The sequence below is a fragment of the Coffea arabica genome, chromosome 4e (genome assembly GCF_036785885.1).
Source record: "Coffea arabica cultivar ET-39 chromosome 4e, Coffea Arabica ET-39 HiFi, whole genome shotgun sequence".
NCBI lineage: Eukaryota > Viridiplantae > Streptophyta > Magnoliopsida > Gentianales > Rubiaceae > Coffea > Coffea arabica.
This window is the reverse complement of record NC_092317.1, coordinates 7,233,900-7,250,619: the sequence shown is the minus strand read 5'-3', so window position 1 is coordinate 7,250,619 and position 16,720 is coordinate 7,233,900. Positions and strand designations below refer to the sequence as shown.

Here is a 16,720-nt window from a genome sequence, read left to right as displayed (position 1 = left end):
AACACTTCTTTCAGTGACACGGATGATCATTTAAACTTAGTAGGACACGTGAGTATATATCTTGACACGTTGCAGTTCTTGTTGATTGTATATTACAGTTTCTTAGAGCATATGAATTCCATTTATTTGCATTTTCTTGCTTCTTTTTACATTTCAGGTGTGGGATTTATGGAAAGACGGAAGGGTCTCGGACATTGCAGATCCCAGTTTAGGTGAGTCAATTCCCATGCATGCAATTTAAAGAAATGTTCAAGTCGGGCTGCTGTGATGAAATTTCAAGATATGTTCAAGCTGAAATTTCAAGATATGTTCACGTGGGCTGCTGTGCTGAAATTTCAAGATATGTTCAAGTTGGGCTGCTGGGCGCGGGAGAAACTGCAGCGATATAACATTTTAAATCATTGTATAGCAAGCATTGTAAATCATCAAATATGTATATAACAATGTAAATCACCAACATAAGAGGAATTTTTATATATTATTTTTATTATATATATATATCACGTATTCATGTCATCCAGTTCAGTCTCGATCAACCAAGTCAATATTCGGTTCAAGTCTGAAAACATAACTTTAAAGTCAACAAATGAGCGCTTGGTTTCTAACTACCGACAAACTCTGACTCGTTTTCAGCCTATAGCAAATAGACTAGCATTGTAGGAAGGCTTTTCAACTCCTAGTTGATGATTCGAATGTAGAGAAGGGAAAATCAAGAAGCTTTAGCGATATGAGTGTTGCCCTCTTGGAATGGCAAGAATGATCAGTACATCAAACGGCCATTTGGCAACATTTTCTTGTTTTATTGCTTACTTTATTGCCATGATATGTACACTTTCTGGAGCTAAAGAAACACTAGGAGTTGGTGAATCTCTAAAATTACAAAATGGAGAGATCTTGGAGTCCTCCAATCAGCGTTTTCGGTTCCTCAGTGATCGTTCTTCTTCACTCTTGGTAATTCAGTTCGTGTATCTGAAGCATTCAGTCAATGTCTGGGCTGCCAATAGTTATCTGGCTGCACCATCCAGGCCTAGAATTTCAGCCATAACCATGAATGAAAGTGGAAGGCTAGAGGTTTATGGCCAGGGAAACCCAGATGTTGCAGTATTCACTGTGAATGCTCAACAGAAAGTTATGATCAGCAAGACTAGTGCAACTCTGCTTGATAACGGGAACTTAGTCCTGAGATCAAGTTCTGGGCGTACCGTTTGGCAAAGCTTTGATTATCCTTCTCATCGTACACGGCTATCATCTGGAATGAAACTTGAGATTTCTCTGTTGAGCCAGAAAAGTACAGCAAGTATGCAGGCTGCTGCTTCTGGCCCTTCACTTCCTCTCGCTCCTGGTTCTCCTTCACTTCTTGTTGGACCTCCCAGTGGAAGAAAGAAATCGAAGAGTTCAAGGGTAGTGTTATATGTTGTTAGTGCTTCTGTTGCCGCTTTTCTGACAGCTATAGTACTTTGCAAACTGCGGTCGAGAATACTAAGATATCGTCGACAAAGCATGGGTTCAGAAACGCCAGAGCTTGATGACAAAGGGGATGATGAATCACTGTTCTTCAGTTTTACAAGCATAGATATTGCGACAGATCATTTCTCTGAGGAAAATAAACTCGGCCAAGGAGGATTTGGTCCTGTCTACAAGGTAACATAAATATATTGTCTCGAAACAATTTATTTTCAAGTCTAAAGACCCTATTTATTTGCTTAGTTTTAACGTAGATACATGGAATTCAGGGTAAGCTGGTTAATGGGCTAGCGATTGCAGTTAAAAGACTGAATAGAATGTCAGGACATGGAATTGAACAATTCAAGAATGAAGTCAAAGTGATCTCAAAGCTGCAGCATCGGAACCTTGTTAAACTTTTGGGCTATTGCATTGAAAAAGAAGAGCGTTTATTAGTATACGAGTACTTGCCGAATAACAGTCTAGGTTCAGTACTTTTTGGTAAGTTTCAGCACTCCATTTACCTTGATATGTTTTGGCTTATCTAATTTATGGTTACAACTATCAGAATACTCTAAAAATATTGGGTCTACTTTGTCTAAAGATGCAGCAAAGCGGGATATATTGGATTGGAAAAGACGGTTGAAAATTGTTGAAGGGGTAGCTCAAGGGCTTCTGTATCTCCACAAGTATTCCAGATTAAAAATCATCCATAGAGATCTGAAAACGAGCAATGTTTTATTGGACACGGACCTGAATCCCAAAATTTCAGATTTCGGAACTGCCAGAATTTTTGGAGAGCATGAATTGCGCGGAAGTACAAAGAACGTTGTAGGGACATAGTAAGTTGAAGGAATATCATCTTCTTTATCGTTTCAATGTATTGCTTCCTAGTAATATCCATTTTCTGATATCGTACCTAAGCTAATTGAGATAATTGATTTTTGCGAGGAAAAAAAAAGTGGTTATATGTCTCCTGAATATGCCATGGATGGGATTTTCTCCGAGAAGTCTGATGTATTTAGCTTTGGAGTCATGATTCTTGAGATCATAAGCGGAAAGAAGAACACTTCTTTCTGTGATTCGGATCGTCACCTAAACTTGGTCGGACATGTATGTAGCCTATACACTTCAGTTTCAGTTTGGTGCAGTTCCTTTCCTCCAATCCTTTGAGAATGATCATTTGTCACATTTCAGGTGTGGGATTTATGGACAGAAGGAAGAATTTCAGAGATCATTGATTCTTGTTTGGATGAAAGGATTCCAAGGAGTGAAGCACTACAATATGTTCGTGTTGGCTTGTTATGTGTGCAAGAAAACGCAGCAGATAGACCAACAATGTTAGATGTGGTATCTATGCTCCAGAATGGATCAATGGCTCTTGACTCTCCTAAGCGACCAGCTTTTTCTGAAATTATGAGCCTCAACAAAGCCAAGTTACGTGAAAATCCAGAAATTTGTTCTGTGAACACCATCACAGTTTCAGATAAAGTGGGCCGATGATTCTTCCTTGACCAGGCGTATATTTTTGCTTTGTTACACAAGTTGGGAGTTGGGACAAATTTTAGTCTTTGAGACAGAAGGGATAGTTTTAGGAACCTCCCCTGAGGTTTTAATAATTATTGAAACCTTCCTTAAATCATATGATGATGTTTTTTTTTTTTTATATGATGATGTAAGTATAAAAATTTATTGAATATTCCATATTGCTTCCATCTCATTTGTTACACAAATTATATAGTAAATATTTATAGGAAGAAAAAATTGATGGAATTTGATGATTGGATTATTGGAAATAAAAATCAATTGTGAAGATTCGAAGTTTAACACGAGGATTTAACAAGATTTAACAAGATGAACATGTGATTGGGACTTGAAAGTTGCTTATTGTAAATAAAGATCACTGAATGAAGTGAGATTGTCAGGTGTTCAAGATTTTATAAAGGCTAATACAATTTTTTCTTTTGTAATGTCAACGGAGGTTAGTTTAAATTTTCAAATCTCAAGAGATCTGGGTAAAAAGAAAATGATATTAGCATTTCTAAAAAAGTCTCTAGCACTCCATTCTCCCTTTATATTATAAAAGTAGAAAGGGAGAATGGAGTGTTAGAAGCTTTTTCAGGAGTGCCAGTAATATCTCCAAAATAAAATTGTGAAAGATCGAGGAGAAGTTATTGAAATTATCCCAAAATAGATTTAGAACAGGACAAAGAGAGGCACCTATAGTTAATTTTGGATTAGACTCTTCTCCATTACATTGGAAAGAATTTCTTTCCATTACATTTCAATAAAATTAATTTTAAAAATCAATATTATTCATAATATATTTAATTATTTGTGTTAATTATACATAAAATCTCATATAACATTGACCAAGTTTTGAGTCTGACCAGTCATTGCAAATTTCGTCACGATTTTAACTTATTTTTCACTATTTAAATATTCCATGTACATTGAATATCAAAATATATTTTTTTAAATGTCATTTTTTTAGTATGTTGATCAAGAGATCAAAAGAAAATCAATGACACTACTATTTCATAAATGTATAACATTATATATATTTAAATGTAAATAAATGGAGAGGCTAATGAAGAGGATTCAATGGAGATATACTTTACCCGTTAATTCGTATTGCAAGTTATGAGTGGTCAGAAGCCGGCCTGCAGCTACCTTTCAGTTAGGGGCCAGGGTAGCATCTGCGGATAATCATTCTCAATTCTTTTGCGCTGGATCTGAACTGGACTTATTGAAGTAAAAACCAAAATATCAAAGACCTATTCTAACTACAGATTGTATTTCGAATACATCTGTTTGACAAAGGCAAAACATGTTACTACAACTATCCTGGGTGGCTCATTGCTCGTGGTTCCAATTCTTTAAGCAACGAAGGACAACGAATGGTAGGAAAAGGGATGAACGGTTAGCTGGAAGATGCGCCAGTGTTCGGAAGACTTCGTCAAGACAAGAACTCACTAACACTTTTCACAATATTCGAATGACAGAGCAACATCTTGACAATAACAGGACAACATCTTGACAACGACTCACTAACAACTTTTCCTACTCTAGCATAGACTAGAGTTGTTGTCGAATAAATTAGTGACGATTAATAAAAGAAAATAACAGGGCAATGCATCTTCATGTATCCGGATTCTATGCATTCTAAAGTCTTTTTGTCAAGACAAGAACTCACTAATACTTGTCCACAATATTCGAATACCAGGACAACATCAAAGTGCTTCTTCACATATCTGGATTAGAACTTTTAACAGCAGAGATCGGCCCATTCGAGTTGGGACTTGTCGAACTCTTGGACCAATTTCGATCATTTATAAAAATTATCTACGATTGAATCTATACCCACAAAGAATTCGAATCCCTCATTCACATTGGAGATGGGGTCGAGAAATTACATGATTACTTCGCTTGATAGTGTAAGAAGACAACTTTCTTGGTCGCAAATCGACTTCAAAACACGCTTGACATGTAGTTTTGACCTGCAACCAGGGCAACTATTGGGAAAGAAAGGTTTCGGCGTGAAAGTAGATAGGTGGGAGGGAACATGCAAACTATAGTTGAAAATAAATGTGATATAGAAAATAAATAACACATTCTACTAAATTTTTTATATCTTTTTTAATATGGAATATGTTTTATAAATTTGGACAGAAAATAAAAAACTTTTTGTAGGAGTATAACCGACAGGAAAATAACAAATAAATTTCACACAATGAATTAATTAGGTAGCGAAGGATAAAGAAAAAAATGATGAGCAATAGCATTGTTTATGACGAAGCGAAGCAACGAAGAAGAGGCAAAGCTATATAAAGCTTTAGGAGGCAAACCAATATTTTCTTTTATAAGTCTCTCGGCTTCTTTGCCCACACATAGAGCAGACTAGTACTACATATATATATATATATATATATATATATATATATATATATATATATATATATATATGAGCACTAAGTCTCCATATTGCTCAGGGATTTTGTCCGCACCACCTAATGAATCAAAGACCACATTAGAATTCGACATCAACCGTCCTAATTAGACTGGAACTCAACTACCCAAACATAGACTCGGACCATACGAATTCCAACCAACTACAATTAAGAAACTAACAAATAATAATCTTGATTTAACTCCTACATTGCCTCCCTTAAATCAAGATCTTCAAATTTCACCATGCCAAACATCTTCCTCAATTTCATGAACATCTCCAACTTGAGCGGATTTATCAAAATATCAGCTACTTGATCTTCATTTCTACAATAATCAATAACAATTTCTTGCTCTTGAACCAACACACGAATAAAATGATACTGGATGTCAATATGTTTGCTGTGCCCATGAAAAACTGAATTTTTTGTCAACTCAATAGCATACATGCTATCACAAAATATTTTGGTAGGATCATCTTACTTGTGTTGTAAGAAACTAAGCATTCTTCGCAACCAAAGTGCTTGAGTAGCACTACTTGTAGCCGCCATGTACTCCGCTTCTGCTGTGGACAAAGTAACCACTTGTTGTTTCTTTGAAACCCAAGAAAATACACTAGATCCCAAATAAAATGCATAACCAGAAAATGCTCCTCCTTTGTATTGTGTCACTAGCCCAATCACTGTCAGTATATCCAACAAGGTTGCTACCATGTGAAGATGAGTAAAATATACCGTTAGACTGCGTACCTTGAACGTATCTCAAAATTCTCTAAGTAGCTTGTAAGTGAGATTAGCGTGGAAATTCCATGAATCTACTAATCAAACAAAATCCATAAGAGATGTCAAGTCTCGTAGAAGTTAAATATCTGAGACTCCCCACCAACCTCCTAAAATAAGAAGCATCAACAAAATTATCAGTACCATCTTTGGTTAATTTCAATTTTTCTTCAAAGAGGGCCATCATTGGTTTAACCACATCCATCTTAAACTTCTTCACAATATCACTTGCATACTTCTTTTATGAAATAAAAATTTCACCATCCAACTGACGAACCTCAATACCAAGAAAATAAGACATCAATCCCAAATCTGTCATCTCAAATTGACTAATCATGGCCTCCCTGAATTCAGAAATTAGTTTAGGATTGTTTCCTGTAAATATCAAGTCATCCACATACAAGCATACAGTAAGAACATCTTCTCTAGGGTTGAATTTGATGTACAAAGTATGCTTATATGGGCATCTCAGAATATCATGCTCAATAAAATAAGTATCAATGCAAGTATACCAAACTTTAGGAAATCGTTTCAACCCATACAATGCGTTTTTCAATCTATACACTTTATTTTTTTGACCCTTTTTAACATAACCAGCAGGCTGTTCAAAATATACCTTTTCTTCAAGAAAATCATTTAGAAATACAGATTTCACATCCATTTGATGAATTTTCCAACAATTAATTGCAGCAAGTGAAACAATCATAAGAACCATATCAAGTCTGGTAACTGGTGCAAAAATTTCAAAATAATCAATACCTGTCTTCTGCTTATAGTCTTTGATAACCAATCTCGCTTTGAAACGATTCACCTCTCCTGTTGGCTTGTACTTATATACCCACCTTACTCCAATTGGTTTCTTTTTAGGTGGGATAGTGATCAACTCCCGTGTATTTGTTTTTTAATGGCATGAATTTCTTCATCCATTGCACGAATCCAACGATCATCTTTGACAGTTTCTTCAAATGAGATAGGATCACAATCTGCAAAAAGAGCAAAATTCAAAATCTCTTCATCAATTAAATCGTCATCTCTACTAACAACATAATCACCAAATCAGGTAGACATGCGGCATTCTCTTTGTAGTCGACTGGATATCTCAATCTGCATAGTAGAAGTTAAGGGATTACAATGAAACTACACAACTTGCTCCACTGGTTGCTTAATAGAACTTGGTCCCATAACTAGAGAGATAGATGGATATTTTGGTGGCGTCGCAGGATCTATCCTGGACTAATCCCAAGCTCCATATTCATCAAAAGTCACATTTCTGTTAACAATCACCTTTCCTGTATTTGGATTGAATAACTTATAGCCCTTAGTCTTATGACTATAACCAATAAAAAATATGCTTCTCTACTTTATCATCCAATTTCTTTCTTAACTGATTTGGAACATGTGCATCTGTAAGATAGCCAAATACTTTGAAGTGAGATATATCTGATTTCCTATCAGTCCCAATTTCTTTTGGGGTCTTCCCAAAATTGCATCTAGTAGGACACCTGTTCAAAACATGAATAGCACAAGATACTGCTTTTGCCCAAAAGGATATAGGAATTCTTTTGGAGTGCATCATAGATCTCACAATGTCCATCACAGTTCTATTCTTCCTTTCTGCCACACTATTTTGTTGAGATGTATATCTAGCTGTCAATTGATGTTTTATGCCACTTTTCGCCAAATAATTATCACAAACAAGATACTCAGTGCCTCTGCCAGTTTTCAATATTTTAATAAAGTAACCACTCTGCTTCTCTATATAATATTTGAACTTTTTAAATACATCACATGCATTAGATTTATTTCTTAAAATATATACCCATGTCTTCCTGCTGAAATCATCAATTAAGGTAATAAAATACTTACTACCACTATTGGAATGAACTTCAACTCAGCATAAATCTGAATGGATTAGTTCAAATGGTCGATTAGCCCCCAAGCCTTGCTTTTTGGAAAAGGATCCTTGTACTTCTTTCCCAAAATACAAGACTCACATTCCTTATCAGGAAACTCAACAGAAGGCAACCCAATAACTAATTTCTTTCTTGCAAGAAATTTCTAACTCCCAAAATTCAAATGCCCAAAATGCATATGCCATAACCAAGAATCATCATAAGTCATGGAATTAAAGTAAGGTCAATCACCACAGTTAAGAGAAAGAGGCCACAAACGACTACGGTTTATTTTTACCTTGGCAATTAATCCAAATTTTTCATCACTTATGTGCCATCACCATATTTAAAATGCAGATCATAACCTTTCTCAGATAATTGTCCTAGACTCAACAAATTATGATATAAATTTGGCACATAGAAAGCATCAAAAATATAATTCGAAAACCCATCTTGTAAGATAATTCTAATTTTTCCTTTTCCAAGAACAAGCACTTTTTCATTATTTCCAAATCTCACAAATGCATGAAAAGATTCATCCAAGTCAGAAAACATCTCCTTTTTACCATACATATGATTACTACAACTAGAATCAACAAACCAATCATTCTTCATAAACTCTTCAGTTGCAGAACTAGAAAACAACAAAGTCTCCTATCTATCACCACTATTTTCAGCCACTTAAGCATGCACCTTTTTATTAGACCAACATTCATTCTGATAATGACAAATTTTACCACAATTATAACATTGGACATTAGATCTATCACCCCTTTGAAAATTATTTCTTTGATTCTGCTGTTGATTGTTTATCCGATCCCTATTAGAATTGTTTATGGGTTGGTAAGAATAATTACCTCTTCCATGACCATGAGAGTTACCTCTACATCCATGTCCTCTACCTTTGAAATTCTGGCCCCTTTGATTTGTGTCCATACGATTCATCTTCTTGTTTCCTTTTGAGTGATCCACCTTGGCTTGTAACACCTTTTTTACTGTATCTGATGGCTGCTGATTCAAGAACATCTCATATGTCAGCAATTCATTTTTCAATTCAGCAAGTGACAATTTGTTAAGGTCTTTTGTGACTTCAAGGACCATCTTTTTGGCGTGAAATTTGGCAGTTAGAGATCTCAGAACCTTTTCAATAACTCTAATCTCTTCCAAATTCTCACCATTGGACTCCATATCATTGACAATTTCTTTAATTGTGCCAATAAAATCTTTAACTGACTCCGTGGATTTCATTTGGGCCAACTCAATTTGTCTCCTAAGTTCTTGCAATCTGATTTTTCTCATGTTAGTAGCACATCGACTTGAGTTCATCAAAATTGTCCAAGCCTCTTTCGCTGACTTTACATGTATAAATTTTTTGGCAACATGCAACTAGACTTGAGTGTTGAGATAATGCATTGTCTTGCAATTCAACTGCCTATTTCTCTCTAATTCTTTAACTGCATTGCTTGATAATTCCACACCTGCTGCCAGTTCCGTATATTCTGTTTCGACAATATCCCAAATTCCAATAGCTTTGAAAAAATTCTCCATCATCATCTTTCAAACCTCAAAAACGTTTTTATCTTTGATTTTTTACCATCAAAGATAAAAACGTGACAATTGTGCAAATAATTTGGATCCATATCTCAATTTCTCAGGATCTCAAGCAAAGCTCTGATTCCACTTTATAGGAGTATAATCCACAGGAAAACAACAAATAAATTTCACACAATGAATTAATTAGGTAGCTAAGGATAAAGAAAAAAAAAACGATGAGCAATAGCACTGTTTATGATGAAGCGAAGCAATGAAGCAGAGGCAAAGCTATATAAAGCTTCAGGAGGCAAACCAATATTTTTTTTTATAAGTCTCTCGACTCCTTTGCCCACACACAGAGAGCAGACAAGTACTACATATATATATGGGCACTAAGTCTCCCTCAAGGATTTTGTCCGCACCACCTAATGAATCAAAGACCACATTGGAATTGGACATCAACCATCCTAGTTAGACTGGAACTCAACTAACCAAGCATAAACCCGGACCACACTAATTCCAACCAACTACAATTAAGAAACTAATAAATAATAATCTTGATTTAACTCCTACACTTTTAGATTTTAATTTGGGTTAAATACCAAAAACCCCCCTGTGATTTGACTAATGTTCACTTTACCTCCCTATGATTTGAAAACCTACAATTTGACTCCCCGTCGTTTCAACTAAAGTAAAAGTTTGACGGAAAACATCTAAACTAACGTCTGAAAGGAAAATATCAAAATTGCCCCTCTATAAGTCAAACCCTTGGAAGAATGTTTCGTGCATTTGAGAATGGGTAAAATACCAAAAACCCCCCTGTGATTTGCCAAATGTACACTTTACCTCCCTATGGTTTAGAACCTACAATTTAACTCCCTGTTGTTTCACCTAAAGTGAAAGTCTGACAGAAATACCGTTATTGCAGATGTTTTCTGTTAGAATTTCACTTTAGTTGAAATGATAGAGAGTTAAATTGTAGATTTCCAAATCATAGGGAGGTAAAGTGAACATTAATCAAACCACAAGGGAGTTTTTGGTATTTAACCCTTTTAATTTTCATGTAGCAAAATAAAATTTTGTTATTGTTATGTGATTATAAGTTAGAATACTAGTTAAGTTGTAAAGTAGAAGTTGGCGTACGGAACAGTAGTGTGTGGAGTTCCCATGCATAAAACTTGACGATTTTCACAACAAGGTTGACAAAAAGAATCAAAGTGAGATAGACATGAAAGTTTAGTATATTGTTATGAAGTGTATAAATTAAAATTTAAGCTACACGATGAAAATAGGTAATAATAGGTGCTGTGGATACCTCAGCTTGCTCAGGTCCTCCATTAACCCGTTTACTCCCTATTGGTAACAGATACCTCGTCTCGGATATCCCCAAACGAGGTGATTAACGAGGTTACACTGAAGAGATGTCCTACCTCGTCTACCCCTTGTTGATGACTACCAACATCTCGGTTATTTACATGACTCATGACTAATGGAGTGATTTGATTACCAGCTACCCTACTGGTCATACCTACACTTGACACCGCCATCCTAAATTGCTTATTGATGGTAGGTAGAGGATAGACCTCCTCATTCCATCCCTAGGCACCAGCATTATAAGTACTCATCTAATACTTCCAAATGAGGTACACAATCTGATTTGCATATTAAACTTCCGAACCATAACTAACTCAAGCATCGGAGCGCGATTGGGGAACAAGGCCCGGCTACTTAATTTTTGGCAGGTGAGTTCGCGCGTTCCTGACTCAGATCATTTGACCAGAATTCACCTCGTCAGGTGCAACATACAATCGTTCTCTATATCCAGCATTAAGAAGGTGGTCAAGACAAGAAGTATTAGCAATTCTGCTCCCTTGATATTTCCATTTTTTCGAAAATGTAACTAGGGACAGGTATGGTCGCTTCATCTCCTTTCCGTGCGCACTAAATATAGCAAGTTTTGTGGTTCGGGGAAAGTTGCCTGCTGCGCAAGAGATTGCGGTGAAAAGATTGAATATAATGTCATGGCATTGTATTGAACAATTCAAACCGAAATTGATCTTTAAGATGCAACACTGAAACCTTGTAAAATTCATGGGGTATTGCATCCATGGCAAGGATCGGTTATTAGTCTACGAGTACCGTTCCAATGGTAGCTTGGATTCATTTCATATTTGGTGAGTTAACTAATATTTACGTACTTTGTCAAATATTCTTTTTTTTTTTTGCTCTTTCAAACAAGATTAACACTGGAACTCCATTTATTCGACCTGACAGTCACAGATAAAATGTCTTATTAACTAAATTAGTTATTTTCTTGTGAAGTGGTGTCAATGTTGGATCAGTCTTCTCTTAGTTCATTGAAGAGGTGAATTCTGATCGGCTGGATTGAACCGATAGTATGAAGTGTCCCGGCTTGAAAGGTCACAGCGGCGAGATCACCTGCTTAGTTTACAAGAGGGGCTGAATCCCCCGGTATAACTCCGAAACTTAAGTTAGCTCAGGATGAGATAAGTGGTATAATAATTGGGAGAATCAGTGTATGTTATTTTACCAGAAAATTGATCATCCCCCTTCTCAGTAGAAGTGTTGAGTATTTATAGAGGATGGACAGGAAAGAGGGCCTGCTGGCACGGGTCCCTAAAGATTTGACATGAGCAGTGCATCAAGTTGATTTGATGGGCTCCTGCGAAAAGGCGCGCCGGAACAGTTGTCAGAGTCAGGCGGCGCATGTGTCAGAACAGCTTTGTCAGGTGCCAGAGGTGTCAGAGGTGTCAGAGGTCATTTCCCACCTTTCCGATGGTTAGATCTTTAGACGTCACCTCGGCTCTAAGACAGAAGACTCTAGCCGAGGTAATAACCGGGTCAAAGTCACTTTGTCAAGAAGTTACCCGAGGTGACACTTCCAGAAGTACCACGTGGTGAGGCTCCGGATTATCAGAGCCGGAACAACCATCCTCACTAAGCCCCCCAAGCCTCGTGAAGGGCGAGATCGTTGCCTCCCGAGATCGTTGCTTCCCGAGGCTGGTAAGTGTGTAGAACACGGAACACCAGAACATGTCACGATCGCGTGGATGGGACTAGAAGAGAAGTGAAAGGACGGCTGTCAGCTTTAATGGCAGGTTCATGAATAGGCGCGACATTAACATGTAGGCAAACAGTTTTCTCATTAATGAGGAGAGAGAACGCTCCCTCGAGAATCCCAAAGGTACCGCCTCTTCATCTTTCCCCCGTTAGCCTATAATAGGAATCCTTCTTTACCATTTCACTTTTTACCAAAAACCTAGAATCACCCCAGAGCTTCGCTTCTCTGTCTTTTCACTTCAACAATCTCTTAAACCGCATCTTCTGAGTAAGTCCATTTCTTTCTCTCTTTAGTAATGGCTAGGACAGCTCGTACCCACAAAGAGACAGTGAGGCCCAACTTCACCGAGGCAGAGAGGCCCGACCCCTCCGAGGAGAGAACTGCCTCCGAACCGAGAGAAGAGGGTGCCGGAGCGTCCCACCAGACCGGGTTACTCCAAAAGCAGGAAGAAGAGATAGAGGTTGAAGCTGAGATCCTTTATAACGACGACCTCGGCGACGAGATTCCCAGGGACGAGGGTGTGCAAGAGCCGGCCACCCCTCCGGATCTATCAGTATTCAACTACGGCCAAATGCCTACATTTGGCAGCATCAAGAATCGAACTCTAGTAGCCGAGGTGGTTCGCCGGTATCCCTGGAGGAGGAATTACAGCCTCTATCCGTCTGGCCAGATCAATCAGCCGCATTACCACCAAGGGGTAGGGTGGCTATTTATGTGGATCAACTGGAGGCCGGACTCAGGATGCCCACCACGAGGTTCCTCCGAGACTGCCTGAGGTATTGGGGGGTGAGAATCACTCAACTCACCCCCAATGCCATTCGCGTTCTCGTCGGCTTTCAACTGCTCTGCCGACATTAGGAAATAGAGCCCACCCTCAACCTCTTCCGCCGGTGCTACTCGCTCAAAAATAGTGGGAGTGAGAAGGGTTGGTTTTACTTCGGGAACAAGATCCCGAAGTTGGTGGTGGATGTCCCCACTTCGATAAAGGAGTGGAAGGGAAACTTCATCTTCGTTCCAGCTGAGGATTTCCCTAGAGGGTTCTGGTGGAAGCTTCCCACCCCGGTCAAAAAGACCTCTCCGGGTAAACTGGAGGAGAGCAACTTCAAGAAACTGACGGGGTCGGGTCTCAGGATCAACTGTTGGGATTTTCCCGAGATAGTTCTTGTTGACGGCGGACTCAGCCGAGCTCTGATCAACTCGGATCACCCCGTCTTCTTCTCCTCTAGGCTACAGAAATCTTGTACTTTTCCATTCCCTACTTTGTTTGTTTTTCCTTGATTCTAACTAACTCTCCTTTCGTACTTTGCAGTGACGAGAGTTTCTGACTTGATAACCTCCGGAACGGCAGCCGAGGTGGTCAAAAGACCAAAGAAACGCAAGGACACCGCCGAGCCTTCCACCAGGCCGGCCAAAAAGACTGCTGCGACAATGGCGAGCCGCGCACCTCCCGTGGTGATTGTGGGGGAAGGCTCATGCACTTCGGCCACTCCAGGGGGCTCCCAAGCCTCAGCCATTCCGGTGGGGGTCCCCGTTTGGGGAGTAACCATAACTTCTCCATCCCGGGGCTAGGGTGTAACACTTTTTCCAGATCACCCCGTCACGGGGTTCTCGTTGTTCAATCTCCACCACGTGCCTGCTCAAGAGGCCGGGGAGGACAAGAGGCACTCCGGAGCACAGTGGTGCCCGGAGTGGAACATCAATGTCAACCACCGCTGCAAGAACCTCTTGGTCGCACAGGAGCTCCTCGTCCATTTAGTGCTGCCGCGAGACAACACTTATGCCAGGAAGCTCACCCCTGACGAGCTGATGCAGAGTGCCTCCGTTTCCTGGGCATCCACCACGGCCTTTTTCGCTGGGATGATTCAGCGTTATGGGAATATAATGGAGACGTACGAGCCGCCCTCCGAGCTTCAGAAGAAGATTGCTGAACTGGAAGAGAGACTAAAGGCCACCGAGCTGGAGCGAGATAAGGCCGAGGCTGCCAGAAACCGGGTCGAGGTGACGAAGAACTTTTTGATAACCGCCCTCGGTGAAGAAAAAGAGAGAAGAGCCTAGGAGGAGCAGTCATCCAAAAAAGCGATAGAGATGGCCGGGGTGTCAGCCTTGGAAGCCTTCTGCAAGTCGGAGTCTTTCAACCCGACCTTGGCGAACTGACGCTGGCGAGCTTCATGTTTGGCTATACCACGGCGGTCAATGACGCGGCGCCCTTCCTCTCTTTTGAACAGCTGGAATCTCTCCAAGATGGGCCGAACTACAATGAGGATGCCAAAGAGCTGTGTGACCGCATGGCCGAAGGCATCCAAGCCGGAAGAGACCTAATCGAGATCCGCGCCGAGTTCAACAAGTGGCTTCAAGAGTTCGACTTAGATGGCGATGGCCTCGAAGGGGACAAGATCGGCGGAGAGGCTGAAGGACAGCAAGACGCCGGGGTTGGGGGAGAAACTATGGGTGAACAAGGCTCCGGGGCAGGGAATGCTTAGAGACATTCCATTTTGTACCGGCCGAGGTCGTGGATGCTTAGGAGCATTCCGGATCTCGGTTTTCTTTTTGTACTTCAATATAACTTTATACTTTTGCCTTTTTAATTGAGCTCGATTTTTCTTTTTTCTTTTTTACTGCTGCTTTGTCCCCTTATTTTTCACTTAGAGTAGAATAAAATAACACTAAGGGAGAAATAACATATGAGTTTAACTAACAGAGTACATACCCTTCAGGGGTGATACAATCTGAGGTTCTCAGCGTGCCAAGTTCGAGGCACCCGAGAACCATCCCGATAAGCTAATTTACAATATCCGTTTTGGCTAGACTCGACAACACGGTAGGGTCCCTCCCACTTGGGGCTAAGTTTCCCCTGAGCTTCAGCTCAACTGACCGAATTCTTCCGGAGCACAAGGTCTCCCGGACTGAACCGTAGGTGTTTGATCCGGACGTTGTAGTAGCCAGTTAGGATATTTTTATAAAGAGCAATTTTGGCCGCCGCCATGTCACGCTTCTCTTCGGCGAGGTCGAGGTCAACTCGTCGCTCTTCTTCGTTGATTTCGGCGGCATACGCTGCCATTCGTGGGTTCGGAGTGATGAACTCGGTTGGGACGACAGCTTCGAACCCATACGTTAAAGAGAACGGGGTCTCTTGGGTGGATGACCTCGGGGTGGTCCGGTAGGACCACAACACGCTAGGGAGTTCCGCCATCCAGGATGATCCGGCTCGATATAGCCTAGTTTTGAGGTTATGGAGGAGAGTGCGGTTGAAGTTTTCGGCCTGCCTATTGGCTTGAGGGTGTTCAACCGAGGTGAAATGCTGTTTGATCCCAAGATTTTCGCACCACGCCTTGAATGGATTATCAGCGAACTGCCTGCCGTTATTCGAGATGACCACCCGGGGCAGGCCGAAAAGACAAACTACGTTTTTTCAGAAAAATTTTTGAACTGCTGACCTAGTGATGGTTCTCAGAGGCTCGGCCTCGACCCATTTGGTGAAGTAATCTACTGCCACCACTACGTAGGCATAATTCCCTGGGGCTCTAGGAAATGGGCCGATTATGTCAGTTTTTCATTGTTCGAACGGCTACGGCGAGGTGATGGGGATCATGAGGTTAGTTGACTGGTGCTGTTCAGGGGCGTGGTGCTGGCAAAAAGGACAACTAAGGACCATGATCTGGCATCTACCCTCATGGTGGGCCAGAAATACCCAAACAACAAAGCCTCTTTGACGAGAATCCTGTAGCCGACGTGAGCCCCGCAAAGTTCCTCATGTATGTTCTGGAGGATCCGTTCGCCTTCTTCTGGTGTGATACACCGTAGCCACGGGTCGAGATAGGATCTCTTGTACAACAGATTTTGTCAGAGGGCGTATCGAGCTGCTTTATGCTGAAGTTTTCTCGATTCAACTCGGTCATCAGGGAGCTCCCCCCGACTGAGAAATCGAATCAAGGGATCCATCCAGGTGTCTTCGGGATAGACGGGGTACACAACTTCTCCTGGATATCCCGACTCGGCTAAAACTTCCACAAGAACCGTCTTATTCAAATCAGAAAATGAAGTAA

The 16,720-nt window shown here is 40.2% G+C and overlaps 2 protein-coding genes across 3 annotated transcripts; one reads left to right on the top strand and one right to left on the bottom strand.

The window, feature by feature from the left end:
* The first annotated feature begins 672 nt into the window (after positions 1 to 672).
* LOC113742034 (cysteine-rich receptor-like protein kinase 25) lies at positions 673 to 3,158 on the top strand. Of its 2 annotated transcripts, none has more exons than XM_027269715.2 (5): positions 673 to 1,641; positions 1,734 to 1,944; positions 2,054 to 2,285; positions 2,406 to 2,556; positions 2,641 to 3,158. In XM_027269715.2, the coding sequence occupies exons 1-5, from the start codon at positions 748 to 750 to the stop codon at positions 2,944 to 2,946; spliced, it is 1,794 nt and encodes a 597-aa protein (XP_027125516.1). In that variant the 5' UTR covers positions 673 to 747; the 3' UTR covers positions 2,947 to 3,158. The 2 variants fall into 2 exon arrangements, with proteins under 2 accessions (XP_027125516.1, XP_027125515.1); XM_027269714.2 differs by having other exon boundaries at positions 2,048 to 2,285.
* A 12,382-nt stretch (positions 3,159 to 15,540) lies between these two features.
* LOC140005437 (uncharacterized) lies at positions 15,541 to 15,867 on the bottom strand. Its single transcript, XM_072046418.1, has one exon. It carries the CDS (start codon positions 15,865 to 15,867, stop codon positions 15,541 to 15,543), a length of 327 nt encoding a protein of 108 aa, XP_071902519.1.
* Positions 15,868 to 16,720: the final 853 nt, after the last annotated feature.